Source organism: Notothenia rossii, assembly GCF_949606895.1.
Source record: "Notothenia rossii genome assembly, chromosome: 6".
Lineage (NCBI taxonomy): Eukaryota > Metazoa > Chordata > Actinopteri > Perciformes > Nototheniidae > Notothenia > Notothenia rossii.
In genome coordinates, this window is record NC_136909.1 from 5,092,657 (window position 1) to 5,117,490 (window position 24,834).

General features: G+C 39.4%; 2 protein-coding genes across 7 annotated transcripts in view; both read right to left on the reverse strand.

The window, feature by feature from the left end:
• The window catches only part of mtmr3 (myotubularin related protein 3), a 53,849-nt gene extending 52,600 nt beyond the window's left edge, over positions 1-1,249 (reverse strand). For all 4 annotated transcript variants that reach the window (XM_079689403.1, XM_079689401.1, XM_079689402.1 and 1 more), the window contains exon 1: positions 1,064-1,249. The gene's annotated coding sequence lies outside the window, so the exon portion shown is untranslated. The remainder of the gene's footprint in view (positions 1-1,063) is intronic.
• A 1,807-nt stretch (positions 1,250-3,056) lies between these two features.
• Positions 3,057-24,834, reverse strand: part of cux2b (cut-like homeobox 2b) — an 86,617-nt gene continuing 64,839 nt past the window's right edge. For 2 of the 3 annotated variants that reach the window (XM_079690774.1, XM_079690776.1), the window contains 9 exons: positions 24,423-24,639; positions 21,359-21,460; positions 18,064-18,653; positions 13,612-13,857; positions 11,152-11,317; positions 10,222-10,515; positions 9,314-9,502; positions 8,762-9,038; positions 3,057-7,444 (listed from right to left, as the gene is read on the reverse strand). In XM_079690774.1, coding sequence (XP_079546900.1) covers positions 6,739-7,444; positions 8,762-9,038; positions 9,314-9,502; positions 10,222-10,515; positions 11,152-11,317; positions 13,612-13,857; positions 18,064-18,653; positions 21,359-21,460; positions 24,423-24,639 — 2,787 coding nt within the window. In that variant the 3' untranslated portion in view covers positions 3,057-6,738. The remainder of the gene's footprint in view (positions 7,445-8,761; positions 9,039-9,313; positions 9,503-10,221; positions 10,516-11,151; positions 11,318-13,611; positions 13,858-18,063; positions 18,654-21,358; positions 21,461-24,422; positions 24,640-24,834) is intronic. The other variant, XM_079690775.1, reaches the window with a different exon arrangement.

A 24,834-nucleotide genomic window follows, 5' to 3' on the forward strand; every position in this document is an offset into this window, starting at 1 on the left:
TATTCCACTACATTCATTTAACACTCACACTTACTTTGTAAATATAAAAGCACATGATATGCTGATGTGGTATACTGAAGTACTTATCTAAAACAATATTTCAAGTATACATTTCACATTTAGAAACTACAATACTAAAATGTATAAAAACAGGATAACATATTAACCACAATAATACAATACTGTTAAGGAGTTTTACTTGTGATATTTGAAGAACATTTAGCTGATAATACTTTTGTATTGTGCAGAACTATAAAGGCCATGCATTGTGCATTATGAGTACATTTTTATGGTGTTACTTTGTACTTTTACTAAAGTAACGTTTTGAAATCATGACTTTAACTTGTAGGGGAGCATTTTAAGACCATAGTATTTGTACTTTTATTTAAGTAAAGGATCTGAGTCCCTTTCCAACACTGCACACACATCCACCGGCATAATAAGAACTGCACAAAAGCAACATAAATACTAACGTTATTTGAAGTAAATGTACAAAGTAGCATTAAAAGTCCCTACAAATTGTACTCAAGTAAAGTACTTGAGTAGATACTAAAATACTAAATACTACTTACTTTCCTCCACTGTTTATTGACACATAAAAGCCAGTAGCTAACGTTATTTAAATAATAATTTAGATTAGATATCTACCTATGTCAATAGATAGAAGTAGAGCTAGCAGAAAACAGCATACCTGCTGCCCTGACTTCTCAGTGGGTAAGGTTAGCTTTAGGATGGATTTTTCTGGAGCTAACGTCAATAGTTAGCTAAATAGTTAAAAGTATTGCTAGCAAGCTAACGCTGAAAAACTGAATATGAAAATCGCAATTAGCCAATTTTAACATTTACTAAAAAGTTAATGATATGTTGTCTTTTAATCGTATATTACTGTAAAGTGTTTTCCAGTAGTCGCTGAAGCACAGAGCAGCCAGTAAACTGCCGGGCTACCTATTAGCATGCTAAGCTACCAACTGTTTTTGTTGTTATGAGATAGAGGGCGGAACCCAACACGAAGGCCTTCTGTCAAAACAAACCGAGGAGAGAGAACAACCGGCAGATAACTCACCAGCTGCAGGACCGATGAGAAGCCAAAGGTTCACCCCGAAACCCGTGCAGTTAGTAAGCAGCAAGTAAACGTCGATCAAATAGGCATTAGTCATAATATCCGAGCCGATGCCATCTCTTCTGCATCCCTCTCCAGCTCCGAGCCTTCGACGCCATCAAAGTCTCCAACCCAACAACTTACGTGGTGACGTCATCGCGTCAGAACCACGTCTCAGGCCAAGAGGGGCGGGGCTTAGGCTTAAACACACGCCATGCGGTGCCATCATGTAAACACTGGGACTGATGAGGGAGTGGAAAACTAAAAGTATTATTAGGGGAAATGAAAAAAGCGACATTATTGCAGGAAAGTTTGTCTCTGCCTGCCACAACATGAGAGAATCAGACTGACCTGATTCACCAGGTCCCATATCTCAGGTCTTTTATTATTATCTTCCTATTAATGTATGTATTTTTGACTATCAGCATTATCCTGCACAACAATCAACAACTCACATAACTCTTTTTAAACTAATTCATTGTTTTTATTTAATTAATTCTTCCTTTGATGACTAAGAAAACGTGTTTTCCTTGCATTTGTTCACAATGTTGATGAATTTAATATTATATTTCAAATGTGTATTTAGATGACACAATTGTACAAAGCTTTGGCCGATGCTGTATGTCTTTATGGTCACGCTAATAAAGCTATTTGAATTGAATTGAATAACCAGATCTTGTACTTGAGTAAAAGTAGAAGCACTCAGATCTTGTACTTGAGTAAAAGTAGAAGCACTCAGATCTTGTACTTGAGTTAAAGTAAAAGAACTCAGATCCTGTACTTGAGTAAAAGTAGAAGTACTCAGATCCTGTACTTGAGTTAAAGTAGAAGAACTCAGATCTTGTACTTGAGTAAAAGTAGAAGCACTCAGATCTTGTACTTGAGTAAAAGTTGAAGAACTCAGATCTTGTACTTGAGTTAAAGTAGAAGAACTCAGATCTTGTACTTGAGTAAAAGTAGAAGCACTCAGATCTTGTACTTGAGTAAAAGTAGAAGTACTCTGATCTTGAACTTGAGTAAAAGTAGAAGTACCAGAGTGTAGGAATACTCAGTTTCAGTAAAAGTACTGCATTCAAGATGTTCCTAAAGTAAAAGTAGAAAAATATTATCTTCAAAATATAGTTAAAGTAGCGACAGTAAAAGTAGTCATTGTGTAGATTGGTCCATTTCAGAATGATATATATATATACATATTTCTGATTTTAATTATTCATTAATTGAAGAATGATCAGATGTTGTATACTGCAGGGTAGCCTGTGAATGTTACTCCAGGTGTAACTCTATTCCTGTTTAAGTGTTAATTATATTTCGTATCAATAATATAGTGAAAGTAAGCAATATACCTCTGAATTGTAGTACAAGTACAACATTTGAATACTCAAATAAAGTACACATACCTCAACAAGTACAGTACTTGAGTAACTCTAGTTAGTTAATTTACACCACTTGAAATAAAATGAATACAGGGTTGTTATGTAGTTGTACTTAAGTGCAATTGTTTAGGTACTAAGTATTTCCTTTACTGCAACTTTATATTTCTACTAAACTTACATTTAGAGGGAAATATGTAACTTTTTATTTCACCACATCTTTTACTTACAAATTAAGATGTGTTCATGTTTTGTAATGAATTAACCATAGGCAAATTGTTATACTGTTTCTTTAGGGATAAAGAATGATTGGCATTTATAAAAATCCAACTATATATATATATTTTTCTGTACAGGGTCTGTTACGTTTATGTATTTTATTACATTCTACTAATTAAAATGTACTGAGGCAGTAAAACATTGTAGTTAACGATATATCGTGCAGTTTTAGATTCCTGAAATAGGCTACACATTACAGTGAGGTTTTCATAGTTTTAAGTTGTAATGTTAGCATTCATTTGTGTGTATTTATCTGTATTGTGGGTGTGTGCACTTCACCATGAAGAAATCAAAACACAACACAGCAGGATCTTAAACAAGTATGTATTGAATGATGGCTTACATATGCAAATTCAATTTCCAAGACGCTTGGCATACCTTTGTCCATTCTTTAACATTACGAGCCTGACATGTGTGACTAAAGCCTGCAGGACGCCTCTCTTTATTGGCTCACACAGCGGACTTTCCCAAGAGTTGTAAATATTGTTTTTATATTAACAACTCTGATAACAATCATTCAAATTTTGAATCCGACCAATTCCCTCTTTATTTAGTGACTCATGTCAATTACAAAATAAAACCATCTTATGTGTAGGGCTGCTGTTATGAAAAAAGCTTTGCTCTGTTTCTTAACTTACAAAAAAGCCCTACACCCTTCTTAAATCACACTTCACCACTTTACTCCTGTTAGGATAATGCATGAGGCGTATGATATGGCACAAAATAATCTTGATTTCAATATTTACCTGGAAGTTATTGTTTGATGATGACTTTGTGAGAGACAGATTTATCAGCTGCACCATGCATGGACTTCACTAATGTAGAAAGACTGATTTAATGTCCCTGTGCAAGAACAACAACACAAAAACACAGCCCTATCCCCTGTCATGAGACCAGAATGGATTTGCATGCAAAACGATGAGATGAGCTTTACATGGAGAGATAATGCATGTCAATACATTTCTGTTTCAGTCATAAGTCCATGTTACCATGAAAGACAATGTTATTTCCACATTAGAAATGCCACTTCTAATCATACAGTATATTATGCACAAAAAAATGGTGGTACGAAAACCAGAGAAAAATCTTCTGTGGCTCCAAAGAGAAAACAGAAAGAGTATTTTAGAGAGCAAAGTCTACTGATCTGAAACCCCACCAGCCTCGTCCTGCTATTTCCAATCAACGCTGCACTTTGACACATCTGAGTAATGAATTACAAAACAGCTCTCCAACACACACCACCACCTACCGAGAAAGTTGCATTTCCCGTATACACACAACTTTCCACGGATCCATTTAATATTTAACGGAGTCTTTCTCTACACCACATAATGTTTTATCATAGTCACCGCCACTGATGAGCAACTGTTTTTCAGTAAAGCTTTTGAAAAGCAAGACTACCCTGAGAGAAGGTCTAAAACGTGGGCAAGCTTGCCAGACCAGAACTGGCTTGAATGGGTTTGGTTTATTAAATCTGTACACTCTATTTCAATATAATCAGCACATTTTGTTCCAAGAATGTAAGATATTATTCTTCTTTTTTTAGTAATTGTGTAATATATATCTCTACATAATACAATCCAAGTCCTCTGAACTATGTAGACATGTGCAAGTGTTTACTACCAACTTCAACGATACAGTAAAGGCAAAGACTTGTGGACACTAAAGTTAGGTTAATGTTGATATTTCAAATTTTTCTCTCAAGTCCTCACAATTATCAAAATCTAAGTGCTGTAAGTAGTTCATACACGAGGTATTGAATATCTAGTTAACTGAGTATAAAATAGAGGCAAAACACATAAAGAACATCTCGCAAGCATGACAAAAAAACTTCCACAGACACAATACACAAGTGGTCAAAGATAATATGAGGGGTACCTGTAACCTTGTGTGTCCTTGAATATAGTGTACTTACAGATTAGATTATGTTGATTAGAGGTCATCTGTATCATGCTCTCAGATCAATTCACAGCACTGTAGTGTTTCTCACGGCAGGTTTGCATATCAAACCGCCCCACATCGCAGTATTCTAGCTACAATAAATGACCCACATTTTTAAAAAGTGCACTCAATCAGGGTTGAGGAGGATCATATTATACACATATAATATTAGCTCACAGCAGCATGTTCTTTGTAAAAGACAGATTGTGTTCGTTAAAACTCGCTTCATGTTTTCGATCACGTCTGAGGCATGATACAGATCCGACCCCTCCATTGGTTCTAATAGAGTGGTGCAGGAATGAGTGCTTGAACCCAGAAATGACTATTAGCATTAGCATTTTACCGCTTCTCAGTCCCTCGTCTTGTTTTTAGAGTTTGTGTTTGGCTAGCTACCTAAAATGAAGGTCTGTGGTTAACACAAGCTGAATAGATTTCAGTAAATACCCACTGAATATGAATTTATAAAACAGCGGTTGCTAACAAGTGTCCAAATGAGACGACTAAACGTCATCACGCCCAACATTAGCCACCTTTAGCTTAGCGGTGGTGACGTGAAGTCAGGTGACCGTGTCTACTTCCTTTATAGCCCAACATTAGCCTCCTTTAGTTTAGCGGTGGTGACGTGAAGTCAGGTGACCGTGTCTACTTCCTTTATAGCCCAACATTAACCTCCTTTAGCTTAGCGGTGGTGACGTGAAGTCATGTGACCGAGCTGTAGTTCCTTTATAGCCCAACATTAGCTTTCGGAGTTTGCATCCGTGTATCCTGTCATGTGATCATTCTGTAGTTTGTTTCTATCCAAACGTTAGCTTTTTACTTCTGGATATTGCATTCACTCGTTAACTATTATAAAAGTGGTGTTTATATGTGGAGAGGATCCTGCTGAATAAAACGTGTAAGTATCATAAAAGTGTGTTTGCCACAGAAGATTATCTGCAATAATCACATTTTGTTGAGGAAGGTCTAACATTTGAGTTAGCCTACACACATACTTCATCCCTGCACCACTCTATAAGTGTGTGTCATGTTTATGTATAAGAATGAAACACATGGTCATTGCATGATGTGCATCAACATAATCTGAGGTAAACCAGGTGTCCTGTTACAGTCTGAGAACCAGCGCCTTGGAGGGTCAGAGAGGTAAGTCTGAAAGAAACCGTGTAAACTGTGCTCGTGTAGTGAAGGTCTCACTGAAGCACAAGGGCCCTAAACTGTAAACCTCAAGGAGTATACAAAGAAAGAAAACGAAAACACTAAAAGTACTCTACTCATTAGATTCTCCTTTTTTCTTGTTTTTTGCAGGGTTTTCAACTTTTTTTTTCTCTTGTTTTCGCTCAAGTATAATCACATGTGACTAAGTACAGAGGATAACAGGGTCAGGTGAGTACCATGCTACATCAGGTTTAGAGAAGGCTATTGCAGACAATTCTACAACATGTACAACCACATTTTATACGTGTGAGTTACAAATAGTTCAAAACATATCACCAAGAAACTAAGTTACATACAAGATGTTGAGTATTTAGAGTCTTAAAGGACTATCCCTCAGTCAGTAGGATTTCATGTTACATGACTTAAACTGTCCAGTCTTACAGACAAAATCTGAAAAATTGCTATTCAAAAAGTAGCAAATTTGGTCAATGTCTCTTTTTCAAATAGTTATAGTGCTTTTAATGGCTTAAGACAGGGGTCTTTTTTTAATCTCACCCAGTGGCAATCTACAGAACTTCAGTGTACATTTTATGACACCATAGCTGCAAAAGTCTTCATGTCAAGTCCAATAGGTAAAACAACAGCTAGTGCTGTCACATATATCTCAAAGTAGTATGCATTATCAAAAGAAAAACAAGAAATACACAATTATAAACTTTTTTTTTCTCAACTCTTTTAGTTCTTGCAGGGAATTCAGTTTAGCTTTTCCCGGTGAGTTTTCAGTCTTTTCAGGAGCCAGGCTCCACTCCGAGGAAGATTTAATTTGAGACCCCCTTGTGTGCCGCGAGGGTCATCCGTACTACATACAAGCAAAAAGACGTTGGTGGGGGGGTTTAATTAAAACTCCCACTCCAGTGTTTCTTCTCGATTGGCCGCCCTCTCTAACCTGTGGATGATGTTATTGAGGTTGGCCATTTTCTCGTTGCGTCTCTGACTGCTTCTGTTGACTTTGGGGCTTTGCAGCTGGCCGGGGTCCAGGCTGTGATTGGTGCTCGTGGAGGGGGGGTTGGGCGAGATGGGGGCGGAGGAGGAGGGGACGGGGGAGACGGACATCATGAGGCCGGGGGAGGACGCTGCGGACGGGGAGTTCAGGGAAACTTCCAAACTGCTGCGGCACGGCTCCGACGAAGCCTTGAAGCTCACCGGATCCACGGGGGACTTCCCAGACTCTTCCCCCCCTCCTTCATGCCTGGACTGGATGTTCCTCTGGGGGCCGTCAGCGTACAGACCCTGACCCGGGCTGCTCATCCCCTCCAGGTGAGGCTCCCGACATCCAGACATTGCATCCTCGTGCTCGCTTTTCAGCGGTGGGAACTGCACGGCGGTGGAGAAACATTGGACCCTGGAGGACTTCATCAGCTCACCTCCCTCTTCTTCCTGTTTGACGTGAGGCAGGGAGTTGTGGATGTGTCCTGAGGGGGGTCTCCGGTCCTCTCCTTCTGAGGGGGGGCTCCGTGTCGCTGAGGGAGAGTAGCTTTGAGGCTCAGCATCCATGTCGTTGTCTTGCAGACCCTCCATCAAAACCTCCCGTCGCATCCTGGACCTGCGCACAAAAAACTGCTGTTAGACTGTGATTGGTCAACCGCTTAGAGATGTCCCGCCCCTTATCACAAACAATGTGTTGGAGCGCTAGCCAATAGGAGCCCCGAGTGTTACATAGTGATGTCATGTCTATGTTCCGGATGTAGCAAAATGACTCATGTACAATACTTAAACGGGACCTATCATCAAAATGCACTTTTGTACGTCTTGTATACATGAACATGTGTCCCCGGTGTTCCAGGGAACTCACCAAGTGTCAGAAAACACAACCCTCTCTATTTTCCTCCATACCCAAATCTCTTAAAAAGGGGATGCAATGGATCTGATACAGACTGATCCAGATTTGAACACTTCTATGACGTCACAGAAGTGGCGCTACAGCTATTGGGCCAACTCCACCAATCAAGAGGAGACAGCCATGGACATTGCCGTTGGAAAGCGCTGGAGACGCTGTAGTACATATGCCAGGCCTGTAGATGGTGCTGTTCTCACAGAATCAGCCCATGATGCAAAGACAGTGTTAAATTGAGCGAAATGAGGAATGGCTAAAATGCATGATCTGTTTGGTATTTTGAAAAATAAAAAGTATAAATATGTCTTCTATAGGTATGGTCCTACACTATGTTATTCAAATATAGCATGATAGGTCCACTTTAATACATTTACTGTCCACTTTTGTAAAATACTGGGTTATTAGTAGTACAGTAGTGCAATGCGTTTGTACAGTACATGTAAAAAGTAAGTGTTGAATAAAAAGTAGTCGAGCAAAAAGTAGGACAAGTCCGTCAAAATAGTACTTGAGTAAATGTACACTCCTAGTTGCAGTTTACAGTGAGACAGCAGGAAAACGGTTGTACGTGTCTGTGGTTGTGGATACTTGCGTACATTTACTAAGTTACTATCCACAACTGTTGTAAAAGAATCAGTTGTTAGTAGTAGTGCATCACATAGTATAAGCATACCATGTTTTTATACCTAAAAATTATGATAATTGCCTCAGAAATGTAGTGGAGTGGAAGTAAATGGAACTATTCAACTAAAGCACAGTACTTGAGTAAATGTACATTCCTAGTTGCAGTTTACAGTAAAACAATTGTTGTGCTTTTATTTAGGTCTTAATGTGTGCATTTGTATAAATGTGTCTGTTGATTGTGTATACAGTAGGTATATACATTTGCATACATATTTTTATATATATTTGTTGTTTCTGTATTCAGTACTGTAGGAAATGGTATTTCGATCTCTCTGTCTGTACACACAAACTGAAATATTGACAATAAAGTTGACTTTGACTTTGAACAGAGCTGGTTGGACGTGCCTGTAGTTGTGGAACCAGTTGATGACGGTGTTGGTCTTCAGGTGGAGCTGCGAGGCCAGGATCTCGATGGTGTTCTGGGAGGGGTATGGCTCCAGGAGGTAGGCCTTCCTCAGCTCCTCCTTCTCCTCAGCGCCCAGCACCACTCGGATTTTCTTGGCCTGGCTGTAGGGGCAGAGGTCCAGAGAGGCCAGCGCCGGGCTCACACACTCCGACCGGACGCTCGGGGAGTCGCTGTCCGAACCCGTGCTCAGCAGACCGTAACGCCTCTTCAGGTACGCTGAAGAGATACGATGACACTTTCATGGTCAGCTCCATGTGTAACATCAACATGGACAAATACCAAGACACAATACATGAAAAACAAACAACACACATTTAACATAACGGCACAATCACTGAGAAAAAACCTGCTCAAAGTACAAGAAACCTCGAGGAGAGAAACAGAGGAGGATCCCTCTCCCAGGACGGACAGACGTGCAAGAGATGCCCTGTGTAAATATACATATTCATAGCTCGTGCAGAGACACATCGTGCACACACACACACACACACCTTTCTTCTCCATCTTCTTCATGGCCCGCAGCTTGTCCACGTTGTGCGGGTCGTTGAGCCACAGCTGCATCCGGACGAACGGCTCGCGGCCCTTCAGGCTCAGCTTGTGCCAGGGCTTTGGTCTGGAGAGCAGGTCGGACACGGAGCCCTGCGTCAGGCCCAGGACCGTCTCCCCGAACAGACGCTGGCCTGGGGAGAGAGACACACACACACACACACACACACACACACACACACACACACACACACACACCGTTCAGTTAGCAAGAACTCTAAATGAACAAGTCGAACACACATAAACCCAAGATACCCAGTTTCAGGAACAAAGATTCTCTCTCTTTTTGATCCATTTCTATAAAAACCTGTCTGAAAATGAGCTGATCGGATTTTGGCCACTTTGTGATGTCATAACGATGTTTTGTCTTGTTTAACTATTAGCCAATCAGCAACCAAGGTAAGTTCTTTTTAACCAAATCTCTCTCAGAGGGGCTTTGGGAGGGGCTCCTTATTTTCATCTAAAGTAACAGACAGAGAATCAGCACTTTGGAAACAGGGCTGAAACAGAGGGGATTATGGGTAATGCTGCAATGATCTGTTTGGTGTTTCAGCCAATCAGAGACAGGCTCTGGATATATCTGAGACCTGTGATATATTGATGAAAAACAGTATCAGGGGACCTTTTAAAAGAGACCCATACGGACCAGGAAAAGACTAAAAGTGACCCCGTGAAACATACAAAAATGAAAATGACACGGAAAGACACTTACATGTACAAGGACTACGGAAAGGGGGCAACAAACTACAAAGCGACACCTTCCCCTGCGATATGTAACTTTAAAGAGGCACTTAGGATGAGACTCAAAATGAGCGAAGCATAAAAAAGCCTTGAATCTTGAACTCAGACCCACCCAGGTTGTTGTCCGTCAGCACCTCCTTCACCTTCTTGGTGATGGTGTAGGTGTCGAGCTCCGAGGCGACGGCCACCAGCTCCTGGATGCCCAGCGGCTGGGGCGGCTGCTGGGGGGCCATGAGGCCGGGGGGGGGCTTCCCTCCGTCGGGGTGGGGGGGCAGCAGCAGGCCCTCTGGCTGCTGGTTCTCCTTGCTGCTCTCCAGAGACAGGCTGCCGGGCTCCAGGGGACTCTCAGCGGGGGAGGGGGGCGGCGAGGGGGACGACTGGGCCGTCACCGGGCTCTGATCTGCATCTTAAGGAAAAAAGGAAATTGAAAAACAACTTTCACAACAACGAAAGAGAAAGATTGTACTTTTTTTTTAACGTGTGCAACAATTTGTCTTTCTTTTGGACGCCTTCAAAGGACTAAACTTACTTTTGTGTGTCTTTATTTCCCACATTTGAAATTGAACAGGCCAAACGGGCATTAACCCAAGATACCTATAAAGTAAGTGCTCCAACGCGACTTCATCGGAAACATATAATTTAAAGAGACCCACACTGACCAGGAAGAGATTCAAAATGGCCAAAAAGAGACTTACTATGGAAGGTGGGCAAAATACTACAAAGACATGCACAACACACAGACAACAAATTGATACAGAAATACCCAAAGAATTACAAAGAAGTGACTGAAACCAACAACTAAGACAAACAAGATGGCTACAAAGACACAAAATGTGCTCAAAAAACTGATATAGAATGACTTAAATGAACAAGGCAAAAAGGGATCACAACAAATGATTTTTGGCACTAACTCATCTCAAGGGTGAATCTGGCTTCTCTTTTTGTGTGTGTGTGTGTGTGTGTGTGTGTGTGTGTGTGTGTGTGTGTGTGTGTGTGTGTGTGTGTGTGTGTGTGTGTGTGTGTGTGTGTGTGTGTGTCTCACCCAGAGTGTGTCCGTGGTGGAGGGGCGGGTTGAGGCTCTGGCCCAGTTGGTCCAGGAGCCACAGCTGCATGCGGATGAACGGCTCGCGACCTTTCTGAGTCAGCTTGCTCCAGGGTTTGGGTCGGGACAGCATGTCGGACACAGAGCCCTGAGACAGACCCAGGATCTGCAGAACACACAGGGAAGTATCACTTAATACATATAACACAGGTAATTATACTTTAAATATTTAATACAGGTTAATGCATGTAACCTGCACCTGCACCATATCACACAGCTTAAAATATGATATATATTTCTTACAGGTAAATATAGTTTACATATACAATACAGGTGCATTATATCGGCGCCATTAATTTCAGCTTTATACAGTTTTTATATATATATATATATATATATATATCATACAGGTTGTTTCATTGTACCTGCAACTGAACCATAAAACACATTTAAATATGTTCTATATATCAAATACAGCTAATTATACGTTGTGTATGTAATACAGGTTAATGCATGTAACCTGCACATGCTTTTTGTGACAATACGAGCAAGAAATGTATTAAAGAAATGATGATGACACAGTACACCGGCAGTGGCTCAGTCAGTAGTAGGGGCTTGGACTGTGAGCTGTAGGGTCGCCGGTTCAAGTCCCCGACCAGACCTAAAAATGGAGTGTGGACTTCTACTTGGAGAGGTCCCAGTTCACCTCCTGCCCTGCCGTGGTGCTCTTGAGCAAGGCACCGGACTTCCCCCTTCCCCCCTCACTCCCATTTCTCCCCGGGCGCTGTACAATAGCTGCCCACTGCTCCTAGTACTAGACTCCTGGTACTAGGATGGGTTAAAAGCAGAGAACACATGTCACTGTGTGCTCTGCATGTGTGACCATTAAAGAGGGTTTCATCCCTCCCAATATTATTATTATTAGATTATTATATACAGAAGCTCTTTCTGTAAAGCCTTAGTGATGCACTTTGAGCAAACAGCCACTAGAGGGCGACATTACATTACAAATGTTTATGATAAGTCATTTTTTTATTCGTAGTTTAAGCACTTTTCATGGAGATAAAGAACATCCATGGTCATGAGTTTATTCACTCAGACAAGCACTAGTATAACGCCCCTAAAGACTTTCAGACAGCTTCTAGTTTTCCTGCTTTAAATCAATCACAGCATTTCAGAGAACTCAAATCCTCTTCTTTTTTTTTGAAGTCCACACACAGGACCTGGTCTTGGACTTGCCTCAGTTAATTTGGTTTGCTAATAATGATAACATATAGGACTAGGATACCCAAGCAGACCTGACACCAGGGACATAATGAGCACCATTTACCGGCTAGAAAAATATATGCAAATTAGCTGCTTATATTTTGAACATCCAAAAGCCATTTGGTTTGAAGACTGAAAATATTATTTTGCAAGCTGGCTGTATACGATGCAACTGCAATATGATTACCATATCAAAAGTCATAAGTTATATTATTGGACTTTATTAAATATGTCTACTCAGTGTCAAATTATTATGCTATCCTCTGCTAGTGTATGAGAAGTCCTCGGTTCAGGAGTGTAATTGTTCTCGTATTTTCACATTTTGTTGCAGTGAGAACAGATTCTACATTAGCATACGAGCATGTTGCATGAGATTTATTTTAAAGACATATAATGTTCATTTTCAGCTTTATATCAGTATTTAGTGTCTCTACTTTAAAGAGTCCTCTCCTGCTGATGTTCAGGTGTATATCAGTATGTAGTGTCTCTACTTTAAAGAGTCCTCTCCTGCTGATGTTCAGGTGTATATCAGTATGTAGTGTCTCTACTTTAAAGAGTCCTCTCCTGCTGATGTTCAGGGGTGTATATCAGTATGTAGTGTCTCTACTTTAAAGAGTCCTCTCCTGCTGATGTTCAGGTGTATATCAGTATTCAGTGTCTCTACTTTAAAGAGTCCTCTCCTGCTGATGTTCAGGTGTATATCAGTATGTAGCGTCTCTACTTTAAAGAGTCCTCTCCTGCTGATGTTCAGGTGTATATCAGTATGTAGTGTCTCTACTTTAAAGAGTCCTCTCCTGCTGATGTTCAGGTTTGTATCAGTATGTAGCGTCTCTACATGTCTCCATGCTTTAATGTTCAAAAAGCTATTTATTGTTCTCATACTGCCTGTGCTGCAGCACCTCTTTTCACCCTCTGTCTGAAACCAGAGCCCAGTCTGCTCTGATTGGTTAGCTGGCCGGCTCTGTTGTGATTGGTCAACCGATCACAAGCTCTAGCCAATAGAAGCGCAAGTGTTACATCATGATGTCACTATGTTCAGGAAGTCAACAAAGGAGTCCAATGGAGGCGTTTACACACACACACACACACACACACACACACACACACACACACACACACACACACACACACCATTGACACACAAAAACCTATATAACACACTTCAGAAAGCGGATTCGTAACACTCTTTCAAACCTTCTCTCCGAAGATCCTCTGACAGATGCCGTTCTTGGCCAGCTTCTCCTTCACCTGGCGGGTGAGCTCCAGCGTGTCCACTTCACGGTACATGTACATCTCGTACTGCTCTGGGGTCAGCGGGGGCACGGTGGGCTTCAGGGCGCGCGGGATGTAAGCCGGATAGTAAGAGAGTCCTCCTCGTGGTCCTGGACCCGGAGACTCCCCGCTCACTGAGGTGTCCGACTCCACCTTCACCTCCACCACCTTCATAAGTGTTGGGAAAATAGTGAATGTCCTCTTCCAACATGAGAGTCACATGATCACAAAGGTATCCCAACTGTAGCTGTGAACATGACAGGATGTGTGATTACCTAGAAGAGCATCAGGACTGTTTGAGGCATATGATAGCTATGTGATTAACATGATGATTCAGCCTCTATGGAGAGAGACATATGACAAGCATGCTCATTTCTGACGTGGAGCTAATCTGAAGTAAACATTGAATACTGCTTTCTATTCCTCCATCTTGTGACTGTGGAACTCCCTCTCTTGGATATCAGCATGTGAAGGACACTGTTCAGGAACTAGTTGATGCTCTGTATGTGATGACTCCTTCCATTCTGGAGAGGATCACAGATACATGGATCCTGAGATTCAAGCTCAAGCCGGGGACGAGTGATTATTAACATTTTTAAGTATTCAGAAAAAGTACGAATTTTGAGATTTTGAGAAAAAGTAAGAATTTTGAGATTTTGAGAAAAAGTAAGAATTTTGAGAAAAAAGTAAGAATTTTGAGAAAGTCAGAAGTTTTAAGGAAAAAGTCCGAATTTTGAGTAAAAAGTAAGAATCTTGAGAAAAAGTTAGAATTTTGAGAAAAAAATCTGGATTTTGAGGAAAAATTAAGAATTTTGAGAAAATCAGAATTTTTAAGGGAAAAGTCAGAATTTTGAGAAAAAAGTAAGAATTTTGAATTGTTAGGAAAAAGTCAGAATTTTCCAGATTCGAGAAAAATTCATAATTTTGAGAACAATTCATAATTTTGAAAAAAAAAATCATAATTCCTCCATCTAGTGACTGAGTAACTCCCTCTCTTGGATATCAGCATGTGAAGGACACTGTTCAGGAACTAGTTGATGCTCTGTATGTGATTACTACTTCCATTCTGGAGAGGATCACAGATACATGGATCCTGAGATTGAAGCTCCAGCCGGGGACCAGTGAGTAACAGTAACATCACTAAACTGTAACATCACTAAACAGTAACATCACTAAACTTTAACATCACTAAACTGTAACATCACTAAACTGTAACATCACTAAACAGTAACATCACTAAACTTTAACATCACTAAACTGTAACATCACTAAACTGTAACATCACTAAACAGTAACATCACTAAACTTTAACATCACTAAACTTTAACATCACTAAACTGTAACATCACTAAACTGTAACATCACTAAACAGTAACATCACTAAACTTTAACATCACTAAACAGTAACATCACTAAACTTTAACATCACTAAACTGTAACATCACTAAACTTTAACATCACTAAACTGTAACATCACTAAACTGTAACATCACTAAACAGTAACATCACTAGACAGCAACATCACTAAACAGTAACATCGCTAAACAGTAACATCACTAAACTGTAACATCACTAAACTGTAACATCACTAAACTGTAACACCACTAAACTGTAACATCACGAAACAGTAACATCACTAGACAGCAACATCACTAAACAGTAACATCGCTAAACAGTAACATCACTAAACTGTAACATCACTAAACTGTAACATCACTAAACTGCAACATCACTAAACAGTAACATCACTAAACAGTAACATCACTAAACAGTAATATCACTAAACAGTAACATCACTAAACTGTAACATCACTAAACTGTAACATCACTAAACTGTAACATCACTAAACAGTAACATCACTAAACAGTAATATCACTAAACAGTAACATCACTAAACTGTAACATCACTCAACTGTAACATCACTAAACTGTAACATCACTAAACAGTAACATCACTAAACAGTAACATCACTAAACTGTAACATCACTAAACTGTAACATCACTAAACTGTAACATCACTAAACTGTAACATCACTAAACAGTAACATCACTAAACAGTAACATCACTAAACAGTAACATCACTAAACTGTAACATCACTAAACTGTAACATCACTAAACTGTAACATCACTAAACTGTAACACCACTAAACTGTAACATCACTAAACAGTAACATCACTAAACAGTAACATCACTAAACAGTAACATCACTAAACTGTAACATCACTAAACTGCAACATCACTAAACAGTAACATCACTAAACAGTAACATCACTAAACAGTAATATCACTAAACAGTAACATCACTAAACTGTAACATCACTAAACTGTAACATCACTAAACTGTAACATCACTAAACTGTAACATCACTAAACAGTAACATCACTAAACAGTAATATCACTAAACAGTAACATCACTAAACTGTAACATCACTAAACTGTAACATCACTAAACTGTAACATCACTAAACTGTAACATCACTAAACTGTAACATCACTAAACTGTAACATCACTAAACTGTAACATCACTAAACAGTAACATCACTAAACTGTAACATCACTAAACTGTAACATCACTAAACTGTAACATCACTAAACTGTAACATCACTAAACAGTAACATCACTAAACTGTAACATCACTAAACAGTAACATCACTAAACAGTAACATCACTCAACAGTAACATCACTAAACTGTAACATCACTAAACAGTAACATCACTAAACTGTAACATCACTAAACTGTAACATCACTAAACAGTAACATCACTAAACAGTAACATCTCTAAACAGTAACATCACTAAACTGTAACATCATTAAACTGTAACATCAATAAACTGTAACATCACTAAACTGTAACATCACTAAACTGTAACATCACTAAACAGTAACATCGCTAAACAGTAACATCACTAAACTGTAACATCACTAAACTGTAACATCACTAAACAGTAACATCACTAAACTGTAACATCACTAAACAGTAACATCACTAAACTGTAACATCACTAAACAGTAACATCACTAAACTGTAACATCACTAAACAGTAACATCACTAAACAGTAACATCACTAAACTGTAACATCACTAAACAGTAACATCACTAAACAGTAACATCACTAAACTGTAACATCACTAAACAGTAATATCACTAAACAGTAACATCACTAAACTGTAACATCACTAAACTGTAACATCACTAAACTGTAACATCACTAAACAGTAACATCACTAAACAGTAACATCACTAAACAGTAACATCACTAAACTGTAACATCACTAAACAGTAACATCACTAAACTGTAACATCACTAAACAGTAACATCACTAAACTGTAACATCACTAAACAGTAACATCACTAAACTGTAACATCACTAAACAGTAACATCACTAAACTGTAACATCACTAAACAGTAACATCACTAAACTGTAACATCACTAAACTGTAACATCACTAAACAGTAACATCACTAAACAGTAACATCACTAAACTGTAACATCACTAAACAGTAACATCACTAAACTGTAACATCATTAAACTGTAACATCAATAAACTGTAACATCACTAAACAGTAACATCACTAAACTGTAACATCACTAAACAGTAACATCACTAAACTGTAACATCACTAAACTGTAACATCAATAAACTGTAACATCACTAAACAGTAACATCACTAAACTGTAACATCACTAAACTGTAACATCATTAAACTGTAACATCAATAAACTGTAACATCACTAAACTGTAACATCACTAAACTGTAACATCACTAAACTGTAACATCACTAAACAGTAACATCGCTAAACTGTAACATCGCTAAACAGTAACATCACTAAACTGTAACATCACTAAACAGTAACATCACTAAACTGTAACATCACTAAACAGTAACATCACTAAACTGTAACATCACTAAACTGTAACATCACTAAACAGTAACATCACTAAACTGTAACATCACTAAACTGTAACATCACTAAACAGTAACATCACTAAACAGTAACATCACTAAACAGTAACATCACTAAACTGTAACATCACTAAACTTTAACATCACTAAACTGTAACATCACTAAACAGTAACATCACTAAACTGTAACATCACTAAACTGTAACATCACTAAACAGTAACATCACTAAACAGTAACATCACTAAACAGTAACATCACTAAACTGTAACATCACTAAACTTTAACATCACTAAACAGTAACATCACTAAACAGTAACATCACTAAACTGTAACATCACTAAACAGTAACATCACTAAACAGTAACATCACTAAACTGTAACATCACTAAACTGTAACATCACTAAACTGTAACATCACTAAACAGTTGAAACAAAACAACAAAATATTCACCTTCACCATCTCCTCCTCGGCCCCCGATGCCTCCTCGCTGTTTGTTTGAAACTCTCCATTTTCCAGGCGGGGCCACGGTCGGGGGAGAACTGGGGGTCCAGAGGAGGAGGTGGAAGACAGGGAGGGGGAGACTGAATTAAAAGGTAGAGAACTCCCCCCTCCACTGAGCACCATGGACCCCCGCTCGTGGCTCCAGTGCTGGTCGAAGTAGCTCCCCACCTCCCCGATTTCAGACTTCACTTTGCGGATGATGTTCTGCACGAAAGCGGCGGGGGAGAGGACGCTGAGGGGGGTCTGCGGGCTGCTGATTGGGTTAGCCATGCAGAGGGTGACTCCTCCCTCTTCTTGTTTGATGGACAGGGGTCTCTGTGGGGCTCTGGAGCGCTCGGGGGGGCCCAGACGCTCCACCTGAGGGCCGGATCCAGCAGAGGGGCTCCTCCCACAGACCTCCATCTCCATGATGGCGTGTTGCTGCGCCTCCATCTCCCTCCTCGCCTGCACCAGGATGTTCTTTATGGTGTCATCGGAGCTGCTGCCCGGCCCGATGCTGCTGCGGCCCGACGACGAGCTGAGGAGAGACCGCCCCTCGCCTGGGACACAAGCACACTCTGACTGTAACAACACATTTTGAAAACACACTGACTGTAACAACACATTTTGAAAACACACTGACTGTAACAACACATTTTGAAAACACACTCTGACCTTGAATTTTTTTTCCGATAAGACTTGTTTTGCCAGATGAGATAAGTTGTGCAGTGTGCATACTTGCTACTTACTGTGTAACTTTTCTATGCAACCAATGTCTGTAATGCATTAAAGATAGCATACTTATATTGTTATAAGCACTCATAAGTATTCACATGTTATCCCACAGGCCATAAGGCTGCTAAACACCTGAGCTCTGTTAAACATTCCTGTTTGGTTTTAACCGCAATCAACCGTATTTAATTGTGTCGTAATGTACATTATTTAATTTCATCTTCTGTTCTTGTACATGTATATAGACTTTTTGCACTACTTTGTATTTTATTATATATGTTGCGTTGTTGTTGGAGCTCAGGTCAGAATAATTTCATTGCCATTTCTACACTGTAGCTTAATGCATATGATGATGAAACCTTTGAATCTTGAATTGTTTTTGAACCGTAAGAAAGATTTCTAAAATCACTTTGTGGTAGGTACAAACATGTTGCAAATGTTTTTTTGGTTTCAAGATACTTTGTGGAACTCTTTTATTATAATGTGTTTTTTGGGAAGTTATACTGAATGTAGGAGTTGATTTTCAACCCTAAGGTAACACTTTCTATACAAGCCATGTCTATAATGCATAATTAACAGACTGAAATGTGTTGTAATCTGTTTATAGCTCCGTATAATCATATTTATAAAGCTTCCCGTCGCCTGGGACAGAAAACACAGTCTGACTTTAAAAACATCTTTCGATAAAAATGTGTTTTCCCAGATGAAGGTTAGGACCAAAAAGTTGCTCATATACCTTTTTTGTTTTAGTTTGAAGCTATGCATTGTGCATTCTTGAAACTTTGCGTAACTCTTACTCAGCAACCGATGTCTACGGTTCATATTTGCTGCTCACTCAATTACATTTCTTTCCCAGGATGCAACAAAAAATGATCAAAGTTCGTAATAAAATATATATATATATAATTGTTTGCAATGGACAATAGTCACAGTTAAAGGTCACCTATCATGCTATTTTTAGGCAATAGCATAGTTCTCAGATATATAAAAATATATTAAAAACATGTCTATGAAGTGTTTTGCTCAAAATACCAAACAGATCACCCATTTTAGCCATGCCTCATATCCCTCTATTTCACTTCCTGTTTCTAAAGTGCTGATTTGGGGTATAAAGCTTTACAAAATAAAAATAAAAATAAAAGAGGAGGGGGCTGAGCTCATGCGGGACCCGGCAGCTACTGTCTAAACTAAATACTGCCGTGATGAAACGCCATATCATGGATTATCAAGGATTGTTTCTGAAACAGTATGGAGCTCAAAGGCTTTCTCTCTTGCCGGTTATACCACAAGGTGAGTTCCTTTTTACTTCCTGCTTCTTCACACACATGCTCTCCAGTACAGGTTAGCTCTGAGTGTTAGCCATGCTAATGTAAACACCGATCATATTACGTCCAAAACAGTCGGGCATTGTTTCTGATAGCAACGTTTCTGATTGGGCCGTGGGTAAACATTTCAGATATTACGTCATATCGGACGCAAATCTGGATCAGCTCCGTTGTTCCCCGTTTTTAGAGATTTGGGTACGGAGGAAAAGAGAGGGTTTTATTTTCTGACGCTGCGTGAGTTCCCTGACACACCGGGGACACATCTTTATGTATAAAAGACATCAAAAATGCATTTTGCATGATAGGTCCCCTTTAAAACGTATAATAATGTAGTTAAAAGTTTACCAGTGGGCTTGTTTACTTTAATAAGAGTTATTTATTTATCTAACCTTTTCTTTATGATAACGGCGATTATAATACATCACAACTTTGAGAAAATACAATACATTTTAGATAAATTAATTAATTGCATAAGCAGTGTTTATTGACTATTATGATCTTCGACTTTATAAGTAATTATAAAATGCTTCATAATGTGCCATAATAACGGTTTTACAGCATTATGAATATGTACTTGTTCCTTCAATGATTATTAAAGCAGTTTACCGTATAACGTTTTATAAGTGCTTAAACAAAAAATCATTATATTGTGAGAATAAGTTACTTCAACTACTACTCTTTGGTTCTTGCAAAAATAAATAGAATGCATGAGCAGTATTTATGCACTGAATGTTAGTATTATGATATATATAAGTTATAACATGCTTCATAGTGTGCCATAATTATTGCTATAAATCATTATGAATATGTACGTGTTTCTTCAATGATAATTAAACAGCGATATAAGCAGTTTACTGTATAACAGTTCTTTAAAAAAATGCATTATATTGTGGGAATATGTTACTTTAACTACTACTCTTTGGTTCTTGACAAAATTAATTGAATGCAATTTTAGTATTATGATACTTGACCTTATAAGAAGTTACAACAATGAGCCATAATTATTGTTTTACAGCATGATGAATATGTACGTGTTCCTACAATGACAAGCAATAAGCAGTTTACTGTTTAACGCTTCTTTAAAGAAATGCATTATAGACATGGCCCTTTCATATTAAGTTGCAACAAAGTGATCCAAATGCATGATAAAGACGGTAAACATCAATAAAAGTCAAATCAATCAATATGTCTCTCTGCCTCCCCCTCACCTCCCCTCTGGGACTGGATCTCCTTCTTGGCTTGCTCCAGGATGTTCCTGATGGCGTCGTCTGACCCAGTTTCAGGAGTTCGGATGCGAGGAGTGATGCTCCCTGCCACAGAGGGTAAGAGAGAGGGGAGGGGGGAGAGAGGGTGAGTGGGATGGCTGATCAGAGAGCACTTCCAAGGCTTGCTTTTGACTGCTAGATCAATGGCTGCCTTTGAGCGCGTGCTGTCTGAGGGTGCAGTGTACGGGAAGCTCAACTTTCAAACGCTGAGAATCTGGGGAGAAAACAAAGTTTAAAAGTAACACTACAAACACGGAGGAGCGAGACGAGAAGAAGAAGGCAGGGATTAGATGCATAGGTCCAGAAATTAAGCCACTAAATAAAGGTTGCATGAAGATATGTGCTCTTAAAAATATTGGTATATTGTCACTGAAACGCTAACAACAAAAAATATGGGATAAGAAATGAACGAGAGAAAGGATTAAATCAAGGTCAGATTGTTTAGTCTATGAGGAAATGACGCTGCTTCTCACTTGGTGTATTGCCTCAGTCATAACACATGTCATACGGTGTCAAACAAAGGCAACGATTAGATGCACAGGTCCAGAACTAAAGCCACCGAATACAGATTGCATGATGACATCTGCTACGAAATATACAGTATGTGTGTACTCTCGCTGAAACACTAACTAGTGCTCCAGATAACAAAGAAACCAGAGAAAGGATCAAATCAAGATGGTTCTGAAAAAGTGAAGCCATTGAAGAAGTGCCTTTAACTTATTAACACATTTCATAGAAGGCTACTTCTCACCTGATTCATTACCTCAATCAACATTTACCTGATGAGTTTATGGTTTCAATCTCTAGTTTGAAGTCTTCTCCAGTTCAGGATCGTGCTCATTTTGTAAATGATGGTCTCATTAAGAGTCAAATAGGAGATGAAGCAACGTATTACATTACATGTCACTTGTTAGATGAATTTATCCAAAGCAACTTCCATACTCAGTACTGTGGACAATCCCCACGGGAACAATTTGGGGTGAAGTGTCTCAGGGACACAACGACATGCTGACAGCAGTGGGGTTTGAACTTGTGCCCCCCTGATCCCAACACCAACGCACTAGTCCACTGCGCCACAGCCTCCCACTATGCTTAAAGGGAGACTCCACTGGTTGACAGATTGTATAGAAGTCTATGAGAGAATGACGCTATGGTCTCAATCAAAGGCAAGGATTAGATGCACAGGTCCAGAAATGAAGCCACCAAATGAAAGTTGAATGATGACATCTGCTCTAAAAAAAATATTGTGTTATGGAGGCGTGTGGTGCAGTGGATTGTGCGTTGGTGTTCGGATCAGGTTCAAACCCAACTGCAGTCAGCATGTCCCTGTGGGGATTGTCCACAGTATCGTATGCAAGTCGCTTTGGATAAAAGCCTCTAACAAGTGACATGTCATGTAATGTCGCTGAAACACTAACAAAAAAAAATCTCAAACAATTTGCCTTGAATCTTTTTCTGAAGAGCTCCAGATAAAAAAAGGAACGAGAGTAATGTAATGCAGTTCTTTTCAGTATACTGATTGTATAGAAGTCTATGAGAAAAGTATGATAATTCTAACTTGATTAATCTTCTTCCATACAGCATAATGTTCATTTTGTAATCATGGTGCTATTAGGAGATGAGAAAGCAGGTTGTGCAAAAGGAGAAACTCAACTGCTTGTCTGATTGTATAGAAGTCTATGAGAAAGTGACGATCAGTAGGACTTCTAAATAATAAGAAAACTATTACTATTATTATTTCTTCAGTAAACATGCTTTATTGTTCTCATACTGCCTGGGCTGCAGCACCTCTTTTCACCCTCTGTCTGAAACCAGAGCCCAGTCTGCTCTGATTGGTTAGCTGGCTGGCTCTGTTGTGATTGGTTAACCGCTGAGAGATGTCCCGCCTCTTAGCCTATCACGTAGCGAGTGTTACATAATGTCCATAATGATCCGACTTGCTTCCACTTTGCCTGTTTTTAAATCTCGTTCAAAGACCTACTTGTTCTCCCGTGCTTTTGCAGACCACGTATCAGTCTGTGTTTTCTAAATTGGGGTTTTCTATTTTGTTGTGTTTTAAAAGGTTTTTAATCGTGTATGACAGTTCTTTCAGTCTGTGGCTATAAGGATGGTTTTATTGTCTCGTGCTTTTACATTAGTTTAAATAAAGTTGGATTGGATAATGATGTCACTATGTTCCAGAAGTAAACAAAGGAGTCCAATGGAGGCGTTTCAGGCAGAGAGAAAGTCCCTCTGGATGGAACACAGGGCTTTTAGACCATGCATTAAAACCTAAATCACACTCTACAGGAAAGTGAAAAAAAGCTGAATAGCGCCTCTTTAAGGACCTGAGCACCGTTGGGGAAATATTTTCCTGAGCTCATAACTTTGACCCAGTTTATCAGTTTGTCCTCACTGAGCACGACCTTGAGCTGCTCTCAGTGTTTTGTCTCCCTGGTCCTGCCTGCTGGCGTCAGCCGATAGAGGTTATTGTGTTTTATCTTGTTATGCAGCATGTTGATTCTTCTCTCAGAACTAGCTCAATCAGGGGAGTCCAAACTACGCCCCGGGAGCCATTTTGAATCGGCCCTCAGCTAATTCAAAAAGCATAATGGAGTGCAGTACGTCCCACGAATGAAACTTGTGCTTGTCTTATATTGCACTTCTTAAATAGAAATGTAAACATATATCACACAGTAGTATTCATGTGTTAATAAGATCACTTTTCAAAGAAATTCAGTCATTTTCTAACATATCTTAGTTGATAAGAAAAAAGCCCAATAACTTATTTCCATAAAAAGCTTGAAATACACCCTTCATATTCCTCCTTATTATCATCAATCTGAGGCTTCTGTTTTAAGGGATGAGCTGGTAACACTCACGAGCATCATTTACCTACTTTTGATTGATTTGGCTAACTTATAACTGGACTTAAGAGGCTGTGTACCTCTAGTGAGGGGCCCAGACCTTCGTATATTTGTCTGTATGTGGCCCTCTGTAAATAATGTACATGATCTCCTCCCCTCACCTCTCTGTCGGACCTGGATGGTCCTCAGAGCCAGGATGTTCTGCTCGTCGGAGATGAACTGCTTCATCTTGATGAACGGCTCCTTCCCCTTCACCGTGAGCTTCCTCCAGGGTTTGGGCCGGGCCAGGATCTCGCTGACGGAGCCCTGAGACAGACCCAGGACGTAGTGCCCGAACACCCGCTGCCCGATGTTGTGCTTCAGCAGCTGCTCCTTCACCTGCGGGGAAAACACTCTTCAATATCAAAGGTGGGAAGTAGTGGAGTACAAATACTTTGTTACTGTACTTAAGTACATGTTTCTGGTATCAGTACTTTACTCCACTACTTATTTTTCTGACAACTTTTTACTTTGACTTCTTACATTTTGAACACTAATACCTGTACTTTCTACTTCTTACATGTTGAACTCAAA